General features: G+C 41.4%; 1 protein-coding gene across 1 annotated transcript in view; it reads right to left on the reverse strand.

Moving 5' to 3' along the window:
* The window catches only part of CDH8 (cadherin 8), a 525615-nt gene that overhangs the window by 33421 nt on the left and 476168 nt on the right, over nt 1–16026 (reverse strand). The window contains exon 10 of the mRNA XM_069738885.1: nt 11558–11675. Within this exon, the coding sequence (XP_069594986.1) occupies nt 11558–11675 (118 nt within the window). The remainder of the gene's footprint in view (nt 1–11557; nt 11676–16026) is intronic.

The raw sequence follows: 16026 nt of genomic DNA on the forward strand, positions 1-16026 counted from the left end.
TGACATTAAAATGGGCACTCTAGGTGTTTTCCTGGCCCCCACTCACTGCCGACTATGCTGCCCCATTGACTTGCATTGGGTTTCGTGTTTCGGTCGATCCCGACTTTACGTCATAATCGGGCGATTTCACTCGACCCGACTTTTGAGATAGTCGGGCTTCACGAAACCCGGCTCGACTCTAAAAAGGTCAAGGTCGCTCAACTCTAGTCTTGGCTACTAGAGTTTTTTAAAAATTTTGTTCCGATTGTGATCGGTGGCGAATATTGTTTTTACATTATCCGCCGAACATCCTTGGAGTCAATGGGAGTAGAAATGAATTAATATGTTGGGAACCGTTCATCAAACAAAAATTTGACATGAACAGGGTACCAATATGGCATGAATATGGCAAATTCAGATTGGGCAACCGATTCCGAACATATTCGTTCAGCTCCATTGGCTGCAATAAAAGAACTGGCAATCTTTGTTCTAAGTGTACAATATCAAAATTGCATATATCTTGTTTAAATCAAGGTACAATAAACATATTATCTCAGCTACTAGGCTGGATCATAAATGTACGATTGTGGGGATCTGACTCATGTTAATGCATGTGCAAAGTAGTTCACTTTAATTTTAAGGGTGTATGGATGCTGTGGAGCACGTGTGACCACCATTCCTATAGACAATGGAGTGGGGGTCATGCATATGAACTATGGTTCTGATAACAGGGGATGAAAATTATGTGGTTGCAACTCTGTCAAATTTAGCAAAATGCCAAAAAAAAAAAGAAATGGCCAGAATGGCTTACAGATCCATAAAAAAAATATACAATTCCGAGAATTTACGCAATTTGGTCAAGGTCTAAAAAAATATTTCAAAGTCCTTAGGAATAAAGTGATCCAAACTACTAGTGAAAAGAAAAGACTCATTGAAAATTATTTCAACGGGAAAAGAATATAATCCATGTTATCAAATGAAAGGTTAATGTATTTTGTTGAAATAGCGGCACATCAACCATGAAAATAAAGTTGTAGAATCTGGCATTGAGTATTAGGCAGTATCTGGGTGACATTAAAGATGCTACTGCATTTCATTGACTTTGATTTAGTCCTTTATCTTCCTCTAGACCAAATAATTAAAGAACTCTGTGCTTCTTCCTGTTATTGTGAAAAGTAAAGGGGTGATCCGAATCTAACATTTGTTTAAACCTAAATGTAATTTTTTTTGTTTTTTTACTACTTCCTGTGTAATGATGCTTTGTTTGGGAATCTTTGCCTCTGACCCCACGCTGAAAGGAAGCGCCATCAATGATGTCCGTTTCAGGAGAGGGGTTAGTCCCTGATGTACTGAACATGTGTTGGTTGTTAAGTCTGACAATAGGATCTTGTCACTGTACAATATTTTTATCAGTGCGCAGTGACAGTGCACTCTATCCCCGACTCTGATATGAAGTAATTAGCCAGCAACAGAGCGCACTGTCAATGTGCATTGTATGGATAGAACGAGAGAGCAAAGACACTCGTATTGAGCTAGACAGCACCCACTAGACAGCCACATCACTAGATGGGCATGGCCGCACTCTATACAAGTGTATGGAGCAAGGCTGGACCCACTAGATGGGCTTTGACCGGAAGTATGCATAATGCATATGTACCAGCTAGTCCCAGCTAAGAAACCAGCAAATCTTTGCACTGAACAGTGCGTGTGCTGGGGGGATTCATAAGCCTGCAGTCATACAGTGTGACTGCAGTCTTATCAATTTAGAGCAGACATCCACTTTAAGTAAGGTAATGGACACATTTTTATGGTTGATTCTAATATATAATTTGTTCAATAAAATAGATTGTTATACTGCATATTTTTCATGTTATCATTTCCTTTTTCTTCAGAGAAAATTCATACAAGTTCATTGAAACATTTTTTTTTCATGTATGTATCTTTTTTTTTAAAATGATCAAAAATTACATGATAAATAAATGCCTTTAATTACATCAGGTTAAATTGCCTAGATGTTTTTTTTTCATTGGTAAGGTCAACACTATTTCCAATTCTGGATGATCCTCTTGAGTTCTGGATACTCTCATTCATAGACCATGAAGGGACGAATGTAGGGTATTGAATATGTATCACTCGTAAATTGTATTTTTGGTTGAGGTCCATATTTTTTCCACTGCTTGCACCTTCGATACACATGCATTTTGTAGTATTCTATTACTGAAAAACCAGAATTGGTATATGGTGCTTTATGAAAAGGGTGCTAGGATCTTAGCCATTTTCCATCAATAATGGGCTTGTTACACACATGCTCCTGTCCATTTGATTTTCTGGAGCTCCAAGTTGGGCTTTGCAAGTAGCCCGGCAAGATCCACATGTTGTATTTTCAAGGCCTATATATAGTCTCCCTGGAGACACAACTGGGACTTGGTATTGCTCTTTGACTTTGTAGAAAGTCTCTTTGATGTGGACAGTTCTAGTTCACATTCATCAGGACATAACCTTCTTCTCTTTGGTTTCCGGTCCCTCAGTTACTTATCTGCAGTTTCCAGTAATCTTACTCTCTGTCTTGCAAAGAACTTGCCTATTTACCTGTGGTTACCAGTATTGCTACCTACTTGCCTCCAGTTTCCAGTATTGCTACCTACCTGAATACGGTTTTCAGGAAGTCTCCCTGGCTGTCTGCGGCTTCCAGTTCCAGTAGCCCATTTGCCTTCAGTTTCAAGTATCGCTACAGAATTGCCTGCAGTCTCCAATATAAACCTGCCTGTGTTTTCGAGGACATCATCCTGGCTGTCTATGACTTCCAAGGTATTTGACTTTCTTGTCACTACAGAGTATTGTCTACTACCTAACTGTATTTCCATGATGCCTCTTGTTTGCCTACGTTCTTCAGCAACTCTGCTATCTGCCCCTTGTGTTTCTGGGGTTTCCAGGATTTTATTAAACTTCTTGTTTGCATTCCACGTGTCCGAGTTCCATGTGCTCTTTCTAGTTCCTGCGCCGATGCCCAAGGACCATGTGTCACGATATGGTATGAAATATATAAGTAGTTTCTCTTGTTAGCAGGCTACGGGCTAAAAAGCCCCCCTTCCCTTTCACTCAGCCAAGAGCTGCCTTGCCAATGTACATGGGGGAAGAGCGTTTTATTGCCTAAAGGAATTTTTACGACCAGGTTAGAATCTTCCTCCAGCAAGAACTGGATTCTACGTCTCTAGAACACATGGAAGTTCTTTGTTTTGTTTTTGTAAGATATTACACAAACCGTTTACGTTAAGAACACGAAAATATATATTCTTAATCTCCCTCGGTGGATCTGCCCATCCCTCTAAACACGGGCTTCTAACTCCATCTGGTAAAGAAGTAGGGATTTCTCTGTAAATATGTATCCCAGATAGGACATATTTGATCTCATTAGAATGCCCACGTTAATCCGAGATAAATGCTGGGTTTGTTATGACTATGACATGTTTTGTAGTGGAGTTATAGAAATTAGATATAGATTAGGGTAAAATTAGTTAACTGAAGAGGTAGGAGGGATGAGGTGATCCAACCCCTTTCTGGGATGTTACAGGCCGCAGCTATAACTGTCTGCCCAGATCCCCAGCACATTCTTCTTGTCTTTTTCCTGGAGAGCCCTGAGCACGTCCCGTGAACTGGGACGTATGGAAACTCCACTAGACTGGGTGCCTGCAATGCTTTGAACATGTGAGCGTTATCTTTTCTCCTGTAATCCCTTTATGTTATACTGTAATTACCTTGTACATATTTGCAATTGTCTCATTTGTAACATCATTTGTAAAAATTTTTGATAAAACACTGCCTGAAACTTTTGATGGGGTATATTATTTAATACTAGTTCATTCTCCTGTTCTAAACCGTACCCTAAGGCTCCTGAAGGGAATTACGCTACTGGTGTTTTTGAGTTAGCTTCGGACCCGTTTAATGGAAGCTGGTGGCAGCGATAGTGTGCAGACTTTTGGGTGATGCTGTAGCGACTGCGGCATTGATAATTATTGTTCCTGCCTGTGTGGGAGTAGTTTATCGCGTCACTGCAGCGTGCCCAATAGCCAGTACATAGCAGGCAGTCTTTCTGGTGACTAATTACCCCAGGTGCAGTATCACATCTGACCTGAGAGTAAGGGGGACGCCAGGGAGTTGCAAGTTTTAAGTGGAACTGTAAGCGGGATATACATAAATCCCTGCAGTTCGTGGTATATTGAAGAGCAGTGGGATACCTAGAATAAGCTCCTGCTGTAAACTAAGAGGTCAATAGCCTTGTGTGTGCTTTTTCATCACATTGTGAAGTGGAGGGATAACTAAGATAAGCCCCCCTGCACATGTGATAGCCGTCTGTTGGCCTAAAGTCACCCCGATCCGTGACGTAGGGGTGACGGTCACGGTGTGAATCGTGACACCATGTGCCTACCCGGACCATGTGCTTAGATGATCCACCTCACTATGCAAGCCTGTTATATGTAACATGGTTTACCCTCCAACAGGTGAACCTCCAGACAAAATTAAGGCATTGTTTTCAAACAGGAGACATATTTCTATGGCTACCAAGCCAACTTTTCATATCACCAATTCCATAAAATTCTTAAGCTGCCCATATAATTAACATAACCAATTTACAGTAACAGTATGTTACTCAACCACATAAGAAGTATGTATAATATATGATATTGGAAATTTTGTATCAGATGTGTAAAATGTTGTACTAGGTTTATCACCAACAGATACAAAAACATTAGGCAATTTTAAGCAGTAAACTACTTCTCAGTGTTAGGGCTAGCGGAATGTACAGAGTAATAGGTAGGTAGCTACAAGGTGCGTTCGCAGCCCGGGGTACACCGTGCAGAGATATCTGCTGCTAAGTAATGGAGGATGGACTCTGAGCTCACACGTGGGTTAAGCTTCACCCCGCGTGAACTGGTAGCAAACTCTGTTGCCTCACAGAGTCGCACTGTACACAAAACTAATACCTTAACTAGGGTTGTGCTTGCTCTGGAACTCTTCTGTGCTAACCGCACACATGAAGGAACCAGATGCTAAGCCAAGGCTAATTGCCCCCACTGACGCTAGCTGCCTGCCTGAGTGTACAATCCCAATGCTAACAGCTTCACACCACATAACAACAGAGTGGTATCGTATCCACTGGCATAAGCCAAAACACATTTGATACTAGCGCATGGCCGTGCGGCCATGCAAGCCTTATATAGCTGCAGCAAGTAAAAGACCTTCCCAGAAGGACCAACGAGAGACTACCATACCTGAGCATGTGACCCTAAATCTCCACTGAGAGATCTTGCCCTGGGCATGCTCAGTGTGTGCAAAGCAGGACTTAGTCCTAGCACCTACAGGACCTTCCTGAAAGGACCAATGGACTTAGGTGCCGTATCTGACCATGTGACCCTCGATCTCCACTGAGAGATCTTACTCAGAACGAGAAAAAGCAGGAGTTAGTCCCAGAAGTGTCTGCTCGCCGCTGCCCAGCACTGACTTCAATGGCAGAAGCAGGAAAAGCAGCAGTAACTTTTAGTACAGAGTGGGACTGAGCAAGACGCTGGGACCGACGCCTCCACTGAGCAGGCTCCACTGCGGCAACAGTAGAATGGGAGACCACAGCGGAGATGGCCTGAGATTCCCCCTGTGCAGAAGCGGGAACTCGACCCCTAACACTCAGCTTCTCATCTTGATGTTATAATTTTTATCAAAGGTCATATCTCTTTTTTATTACTTATTGACCTTTCAGCCATATCTCAACCTTCCACTTTACACTCCAGTCCTCATATTAAACATAAACTCGTCGCCAATAGTGAAAATTGGACAAGTTGTGTTTCAGTCTCCGCCAACAAATTTAATTCTTCTTTTGATATACAAGACGTACAATTACAAATTGTATTGTGTTAGCCAGAAAAATCGATGTGAATATTTTTCTGCCCAATGATGACAGAAGTATTCTAGGAGTGATACCTTTATTGGCTAACCAGAAAATAATATGTTTGCAAGCTTTCAGAGCACAGTGGCTCCTTTTTAAGGCAAGATTACAAATCTATTTGTAATCTTGCCTGAAGAAGGAGCCACTGTGCTCTGAAAGCTTGCAAACATATTATTTTCTGGTTAGCCAATAAAGGTTTCACTCCTAGAATACTTCTGTCATCATTGGGCAGAAAAATATTCACATTTGATATACAAGAAAATTGGTCTCTTCAGGCACAACATCATGTGTTATCGAGGGGTGCCATAGTACAGATCATAAGAAGACAAGTAGCAACAAAGAGTCAAAACACAATAAAGATAAGGCAGAAGATAATTAATGAAGCAACAGAATATAATTCATAGTAAAGATAGGCAATATATGAAAATTAAGAAGCACTCCTCACATTAACATTTTTATCCTCTTAATATATGTGAGTAATCATATTATATAGCACTGTGTACTTATAATTGCAAATTTTTCCCCTACACCCAGTTAATTATTCAAATACCCATTAGGTCTATGGTATCACGTAATAAAAAAACTAACTAGCTGAAACCAGGGCTGTGGAATCGGAGTCATGGAGTCAGAGTCGGTGTACATTTTGTTGGAGTCGGTCCATTTTATACTGACTCCAACTCCACCAAAATATATAACAAATTGGGTTCAGTAGTACAATGCAGTTTGTGATATAAATGTTTTCATAATAATTTGGGAAAGTTATGAAATGTCCTATAAATGTCTGTTCTGTTCCTGATCTAAAGATCTGGGCTTTTAGTTGAGATAAATATGTGCTGCACTTTATGTACATGCTCAGTAGTGAGGCCGTGCTGTGGAGTCAGAGTTGGAATCATAAGTCAGGGAAATTGAGGAATCGGAGTCAGAGTCGGAGTCGGTGATTTAGTGTACCGACTCCACAGCCCTACCTGAATCCTTCTAAGATCTATGTAGAAACAGTAAGTCTATTTTGTCTGCATGAGTCATCACTGCAACGTGATGGCAGAGAGAAGAGGGAGCAGCTGGGTCAGGAGTTTAGGACGGGGATGAATTATATAGGGAAAAGAGACTTCCAGTGTCTACATAGAGAAAAGAAAAGAATTAGCTAGGTAGAAAGGCAAAATGAGCAATTGTAAGCACACAGTGTTGTATGATATGATTAAAGATGAGAAATCCCAAACATAAAAGTTCGGGGTTCGAACCGTACGGTTAGTGTCCAGCATGCGCGGATCGAGCGGCCCACTACAGGCACCGGCCCTTCTGGCATTTGCCAGAAGTGCCCGATGCTCAGTCCAGCCCTGGTGTCCAGTGTTAAACGCTGACACAGACTTCTCCCGGAAGTCAGTTGCAATGTTCTGAGTTCTGAAAGAAGTCCATTACAGAGAAAGAGAGAGTGAGGTGAGAGGGAGAAAATTTTCCAGCTCAAAAGTTTGGGTCCCCATTGTTTTCAATCTACATATTTGGCAACTCTTCTAAATGCACAGATCTGAGAATTGCTTACAGTATAAGTTGCGAGCGTTAACATTTCTGTTCGATCATGAAAGGCACATTAGATGCAGTAAAATAGTTTTTAAGGCCATTACATTTTAACGAGAATAACTGTGAAAATACCGTAATCAGATGTAAAATACTTTTTGCTGCTTACTCCCATGTAAATGTTAATATGTACAGTGTAAGTTATACAAATAACAGATGCATTTTTTATTTCAGATGCCTTCATTCCGTGGCACAGAAAATGTTGGCATTGTGCTAAAGTTGCTATTAAGGTAATTAGCACCGAGGTGCATTATTAAAGCTTAATTGTTTAAAGCTTAATGTTAGGGTGAAAGCCGCTCTTTGACTTTTCGTCTTGAAAAATCTGAACTTTAGATAATTGTCTACATAATTACCAGCCTATTCCTATATAAAAGAAAAGAACTTTAGACAATGCTTTGAACACTCTAAAACTTTAAGGTGACCTTTCGGAGTATATAGCTGTTACCAGCCTTGTCACATATATACGGTCTGTGATATTTTTTGCATGATGTCGTAGAAGTCCATGTACAGGAGGCATTGCCTGGTGTTACCCGGTGTCCCTGCAGCTCTAATATTGGATTGTTACATAACATCAATATGACATTTGATAGAATTATTTTATTTTTGGACATTTCCTGCAATATCTACTTATTATGCTGGTCCCTAACCTGTGGGGGCAAGCTAGGAATTGCATTTTCTAAAACGATGGGAGACTACATATTGGAGACCAAAATTCTTTGGTAAGACCTTGCTTAGACTTTAGATCACTAAAGTTGATGCTCTCCATGGTGCTGATTTCTCGCCATTACCAGTAGGTAATACAATTTTCTCTTTAATCTCATGTGGCACCATTAATTATCTCAGCACTTTACAGATATTATCATCACTGTTTTCACTGAGACTCACAATTTAAATTTCAGAGAAACCATACAACATAGGGAGAACATGCAAACTCCTTGCAGATGTTGGCCTTGGCGAGATTTCAACCCAAAAAAACCAGTGCTGCAAAGCAATAGTGCTAACCACTGAGCCACCATGCATTTTGTGATGGGTTTATGTCTGGATCACAGCCTTACAAAAATGATAGAACTTATGGGGATTCCAGAGTGCAATGGTTAGTATCTACTAAAAGTGGTCCAAGATTGGAAATTCAGAAAAATGACATCATAGTGTAGAAAAATGGCTCGTCAACAGTACCTTGGCAGATATAACAGAAGAGCTATTGTGCCATAATTTGCTAAGAAAGTTCCTGCTGGCTATGAAGGAAAGTTGACAGGAAAAAGAGAGCATCACAGCTTGCTAAAATCTGAACTGGATTATAAGATGGTTTACGTGCAACATGTAAGCACATTCCCACTGGGGCCATTTCATAGTCAAATACCAAGAAAGAAAGCAAAAAATTATCACATACCCTAGAGAAAGTAAATCCATAAATTGTAATAGTACATGAAAATAACATAGGTACTTAGTTAACGCTATATTGATCAAAAAATCAAAAAAGTCAACCCATCATGTCAAGTTATACCCATTGGGATGGCCCTAACCGGTCTCTAGCATTAAAATCGGTTACATTGTCCATGCTGACCTTTCTCTACTGTCTGAAACAGCTACAATGAGTACTTGAGCATCAGAAACAGGACCATGAATAACCAAAGACTACCAGGTCTGATGAATTATGCTTTTTTTTACATGACGTGGATGCCCTTGTTGGTGCCCATCACTTATCTGAGAAGGAAATGGAACCAAGAGACACTATGAAAGAAGACAAACTGGTGGAAGCAGTACGATGTTCTAGCCAATGTTCTTCTATGATATTGAGGACAAGGCGAGAAGTAACTGATAATCATTGTACATACCAAGTATAAATGTTGTATAGCTTTAGCATGATCTTTTGTTTAGCTATCCTGTTTATTCCATGAGAACCTATTGGTTGTGTTCTCCAATATGTGGCTTTCTTCTAATTATGAAAATATAAAACTCAATGTTGTTAGGGCTAGCGGAACGCACCAAATAATAAGATAGGTAGAATAAGGTGCGTTCGCAGCCCGGGATCCACCGTGCAGAGATGGAACCTGCTGCCAAGTAATGACAGACTATATGGTGGTACAATGTGAATACACACACGGGTTAACTTCACCCTGTGTGAAGGAAGCGAACCCTGTTAAGTCACAGGGCCGCGGTACCGCACACAAGAGCACAAGCAAGGAGTCTCCAAGCTCAGTCCTAAGACTTGGGATCTGAGTCTGTGTAGACTACTTGTGGTCGACTCCGCTACTGGGGTGTCAGCGTAACCAAAATAATAACAAAAGAATGCACGAGAGTGTGTGCCCTGCCGCACTGGCGGATGCCACTAACCACCCAGGCTTGGGTCAGGAAAGCGCTGTGAAAGCGCATGGCGCCATACTGGCGGACACAACAACTAGATGCTGCATTGGTGTGTAACGTGCTGTTGGGTAAGTCGGGCACTAGATAGCAATCATACACCTTCCGCAAACAGTCATCCAATAGGGAGGGTTTTTTAAAGAGTGACTTTCACTCACAACACACACACGTTTACAAATGTACACTAGTGCATGGCCGTGCGGTCATGCGACGCTTATATAGCTGCAGCACGTTCAGGACCTTCCAATAAAGGACCAATGGGAAGCTGCCACAGAAGTTTAGCACCTTCAAGACCTTCCTGGAGGACCAATGGGACCCGCTGCAGCATCTGAGCATGTGACCCTCGATCTACAATGGGAGATCTCATCCTGGGCATGCTCAGAAGGGAAAAAGCAGGACTTAGTCCCAAAAGCGTCTGCTCGCCGCTGCCCAGCACTGGCTTCAATGGCAGAAGCTGGAAAAGCAGCAGTAACCCTTTGCACATAGTGAGACTGAGCAAGACGCTGGGACCGACGTCTCCGCTGAGCAGACTCCACTGCAGCTGGAGAAGAATGGGAGACCGCAGCAGAGATGGTTCGAGATTCCCCCTGTGCAGAGGCGGGAACTCGACACCTAACAAATGTTCTAACAGATGTAGATTCTTAGGGAATGTTGGATGTTGCAGATTAGTAATAGTTAGAGAGACCTTACTCATATGGTTAGAGCTGATTGGATCATCTAAGATTCAAATTCACCAATTTGTGCAGATTTTACAGAAAAATGTGTTTTGCAACAAAGATATTTATTGCAAATTGAATGTTCCTTGTTATGCCCTGATCTCCCCAGTTGGCACAAAAAGAAAAATTTATGCTCACTTCAACACTCACCTATTTTGCCATCCCTGTAGCCCACCATCCAGACCTCTGTGCCTTTTCTATTCCCTTTTCCCTGTTGCATGCATCTTTACTCTAGGCCACTGCTTCAGGTTCGTCTGGGCCTTGGACACCACTTCAGGCCATCGCTCGGGGGACATGTGTCACAACTTTGCATATGATAACATCATTTCATTATGACGACACACAGTGATATCCAAGGCTTAGTCAACCCGGAAGCCAGAGCCTAAATTGAAGAGCATAAGCGTAACAGGTAAAGGGAAAAAAAGAGGCATGGAGGACTGGAGGACTGGATGGCTGGTAATGCGGATGGCCAGACCCATGTGTGGTAAGGTGAGAATTTTTACTGGTACCCAATAATTCAACAAAAATGGTTACCAGTTTACTAAATTTGCACAGAGCAAATTGCAAAAAATCTGTTTTCTTATAAGAAGAATTCAATTCCACTTGAATAAATTTGTTCAGCTCTACTTAAGGCATAATCTCAATCTTTTTGAACCAATAATGTGATTGATCTCCATAGTGCTGATCTTCTGATTAATGACATATCTTTCAGAAGATGCTAGAAATTGTATTTTTACATAAAATGGAGAATTTACTACTGTATCTTGGCACCACATTGCACTTTCTGGACAATTGATGATGTTGCCCTCCATGGTGCTGACTACGAGAAGCTATGTAAGCAAACATGCTGAAACACCGGATATCTCAGCCTCTACCATGATGTTAAAAAAGTGTCCAAAGTTTTTTCTTGTCACATTTGAATGACCTAAACTGAATCAATATTTCTCTGTATTAATTTAGTCATAAGATTGATAACATGTCATAGTTTTACCTTCATTGTTTTTGATGGTGAAGTTTGGATTATTGGCCATTTCTGGTAGAAGACTGTAAAAGAAGTAGTGTCCATTTCTTGGGTCATCCTTATCAATGGCACTGACAGTCTGGATGATCTGAAATCAAAGCAGAGCTATAATGAAGGTTGTTGGATTAAATGAAAAAATATATAAATTATATATATTATACTGCTGCAGGACTATCCACTCATACAGTGCTTTTATTTATTTTTTCTTTTAAACTGGAACTGCAAATATCATGTCCTGCAATCATTATAGTCTATATAATCACCTTAAGGGCAATACACTATATATACTGTAGCATAGCGACTGGTCATGTGAATGATGGATGGTATGTATCGCAGAAGTGGATGGCCCTGTGATGGAAGCCTGGGTATGTTTTGCTCAAGCAGATCTACTGCTTAGGGGTTTGATTACATTGGGAAGGCTTCCAGGTGATTGGAGAGATGGGTGGGTTCAGTCACCTACAAACCCAGCCAAAGAGGCGTGTCTGAACACGTAAGATGGTTTTGTGTGTAAGGACCTGTGGTGATGTCACGCTCACCTGACCAGCCATGTGACAGGTACCTGGGTGTGGTTACACCTATGTAAAAGAGGTGTGTGTAGCACATGGTAAGAGAGATTGAGTGAGTGAGTGACTGTCAGGGTGGACACACTTCCGTGTGTCCTGGCAGGACACTGCAGAATGGCCTGTGTGTTGGACGGTTCCAAGTGGGGACGTCCTGGAAGCACACAGAGACCATTCCAGGCTGGAGAGCCTGCGTGCTGGAGACCGTAGACCTGGACGGTCGGTGTTGGAGGCTCCTGTGAGTGGAGTTGTCCTGGAAGCACCTGGAGACCGTAGACCTGGACAGTCTGTGTTGAGGACCTGGGACTGACCTGAAGTCAGTGGAAGGAGTGGAACTTCTGAGAGGTAACCCCGGACAACGGGATTATAATATACAGCAGAGAAGCCTATCTGCTACGTGAACTGTCTAATGTTTCATGGCTGTAATGAAATGGTTTGTACCCTGTCTGGTTTATGCGGAGTTTAAATAAACCATATGGACTGATATGTGTGAAATATCGTGCCTGAAGGGTTTATCCTGCTGCCAAGCGAGTATCCCCAAGACCCGTAGCGGGTGAAACGCTACAATACGCAATGGTTATACACATACAATGGTCAGATATGCAAATACATTAGTGATAGAACAAAAGGTATAAGCAGAACATATAGTCAATTACCAGTTAGATAAAAGGTCTAGCTTGTGGGGGAGGGGCTGCCACTTGGGTGGCTTGTGGTCCCCTCTGTGTGCTGCTTGTCCTTACATGATATGTCATCATGACCTCCCAGAGAAAAAGCAGCAGGATATACTTCACACAGGTATGTAACCCTCTGGGTCACTCACCTGCTGCCCTTTGGGCTGAACCTCTCACAAAACTGATGAAAGATCTTAACTCATTTCTGGGTAGTCGTAGGGCAGCTGTTCTAGTGCCATCGGACCCCCACCGTGCCCCTGCTAGTCATAGAGACTAAACACAATTTTGCTACCTAGCTGCTAGTGGCTGTTCTACGTATCTCCCTTCCCATGCATGTTAGAATGACTCGAGACCCAGGCAGGTGCTTGTCCTGTTCTGGGGATCTCGGAAATATATACGATGTACAGCAAGGACATTACTCCATTACTCCTTTATGAAGTTCTAACTGGCCGAACAAAGAACTCAGGCCTCATGGTTTGCATCCACAGGGGGTCTTTCTGTAGAAGGTTGCATTCCAGCTAGCTGGTGGGGTGTGAATCCTTTGTTTGAAGCTGGCCAGGTGTCATTACCACTGTACATGCTGACACAGGTTTTATTCCATTCCATAGGATATAGATGATTGACATGGAATTATATCTCCTATATTCTTCACGTATAGTCTATATGGCAATAATGTAGAATATAAGTATAATCTATATGGCAGTAATGCAGTATATAAGTATAGTCTATATGGCAGTGAAGCAGTATATAAGTGTAGTTTATATGGCAGTAATGCAGTATATAAGTACAGTCTATATGTCAATAATGTAGAATATAAGTATATAAGTATAGTCTATATGGCAGTAATGCGGAACATAAGTATAGTCTATATGGCAGTAATGCGGTATATAAATATGGTCTATATGGCAGTAATTGCTTATACATTTCCATGTATTTTGATGCATATAGTGGCTGCTGCACACTTTAGTATGTAATGCAGTCATGGCAGCTTGCACCACTTTAAAATTATCTATCTATCTATCTATCTATCTATCTATCTATCTATCTATCTATCTATCTATCTATCCTGTTATAATCTATCCCTTTTTTTATCCAGTTACTATCTAGAATCTGTCCTTTTATCCTGTCCGTAAAATTAAAGTGATACCTTGCAGAGTAGCCCATTAGATCCATATTGGTGATTTAAAACCCTTTTAAAAGCCCCTAGGTTTCTTTGCTTCTTCCAGAAGGTAGACCGCACACTCGAAGCCTTAGAGATGCTTTGAAAGCTCTGTACGTCCACAATACGAACCTATTATGTCAGTTCACTAAAAGGCAATGCAACCTACTAAGTTCATGAAAAGCGTAATCCTCCAAGAAATGAAAATCAGAGGCGGAGGATGTCAGCACCATGCACATCTATTGGTTTTTAAGAATTTACCGTAACCACCAAAGTATGTTAGCAAAGTACACGGGGAATAATAGACCGAGAATCCGTTGGAAATTCATGGTATAAGTGCACTAAATAAAGTATCAGTGTGTTTTGGATGCAGAAAAAATCTTTGCGGTTATTCTTTAGTTACCTTCCTCGCCCCATTGGTCAGCGATGTCAGCTTTTAGGACCACTTCTGCATTCTCTCGGTGGTACGGGCAGCTTAAAAGCTCATTTATGGAACATACTATGGCCTTTAAAGGCATTATCTTTTCTACCAATTCTATTGATTTTCCCTTCACTAACTCTGTTTTTTTTTCTAGTTGACATGATTTTTTTATTCTCCCCATTAAAATTCATTGGTGATCATGATGTGATCTTTAAATTAAAGGAGAACCTGACACAAGGGCTCTATCTGCGATTGAGAGGAAGGCAGATATCTGAATCCGTAAAAACCTCTTATTTTGCTTTTTTTCCTTCCTGTTTTGAAGGAACATTTTTTTTATAGGCTTAATGATTTATTTTATATCTCTTAAAAGGTCACCCAAAACAGCATTATGGGTAAATGTGTAATTTATCTGTCTGTTGTCGTAATATACGAGCTACTTCCGTAAGACGGTGGCGGTGGAGCGTGTGATGTATCTCAGGGTGTACAAGCGAGATGAGGGGCTGTATATTGTGTGCGTAGGTGCATGGTGGCATGGTGTAGATGTACGGTAGATACACACTGCTACAATTCTATGCAGAGCGGAGTGAAGCTGAATGCATCATATACAGTAAGTGCTACAGAAGTATTCAGATTTGCGTTACCCCTACATATGCTGAATGTGACATTAAGTGGTTACTACTAGAGATGAGGGAACCCAAACTGTAAAGTTTGGGGTTCTTACACGACATCTAGTGTCTGGTGCTGAACTCCAAACATGGAGACAGAGAGAGAAAGACAGAAAAAGAAAGAGACTTTTGATTAACCCTAGCCCTTATGATGAATATTTTACAGCCTCAAATTCGAGGTCTCGATTGACTTCATTGGAGTTCGAGTGCAATTTCGAGTAGAGATCTGACATCCAAACTGGACTATGGTCTAAAGTTTGATCGAATCCGAACTTCCATATTCTTCTATATCGTAACTTCATGCGATTTTACTACTTCTCAATGTGACCTCACGTCACAGCACTGATGCGGCTTCGATTTGCTCCTCTTCCCTTCTAGGACACATCAGTCATCAGCAGACATGATTTTTGTCTAGCTTATTATTCAAGCCCGCTCCCAGACCAATGATTATCAAAGTCTGTATATGTCCCATCATCTCCCTCTCCCTGCTTCTCCAGCTCTGACACCACACTGTGTGACAGGTCAAAAACAAGCTGTGAAGGTCTGTACCTAGATCAGAACAAAAGTGAGGGGGGGAAAGGACATTAAACTTGATCACAGACTGTGATAAGCTTTGGTCAGGGGGTTGGCTTGCCATAATCAGCTACAGAAAAGTAATGTCCCTTATGATGTATGTTGACAAATGACTGAGAATTAAGTCCAAAAGACATCTAAGGTATATAGGCAACTTCAAGCTCCCTGCACCAGCTTTATCTCCGAAAATAAGAAAAGTACCCCATCGAAAGGTAACTCATTCAGCCAAGCAGTACCCAATCAATAGTTGACGAATACTGAGCGTTGAGGTCGAAATGCAATCAAGGTCTATAGGCAACTTCAAGCTCCCTACACCGGCTGTATCTCTGAAAACAAGAAAAGTACCCCCATCAAAAGGCAACTAATTCAACCAAGAAGTACCCAATCAGT

Source organism: Ranitomeya imitator, chromosome 9, assembly GCF_032444005.1.
Source record: "Ranitomeya imitator isolate aRanImi1 chromosome 9, aRanImi1.pri, whole genome shotgun sequence".
NCBI classification, from domain to species: Eukaryota; Metazoa; Chordata; class Amphibia; order Anura; family Dendrobatidae; genus Ranitomeya; species Ranitomeya imitator.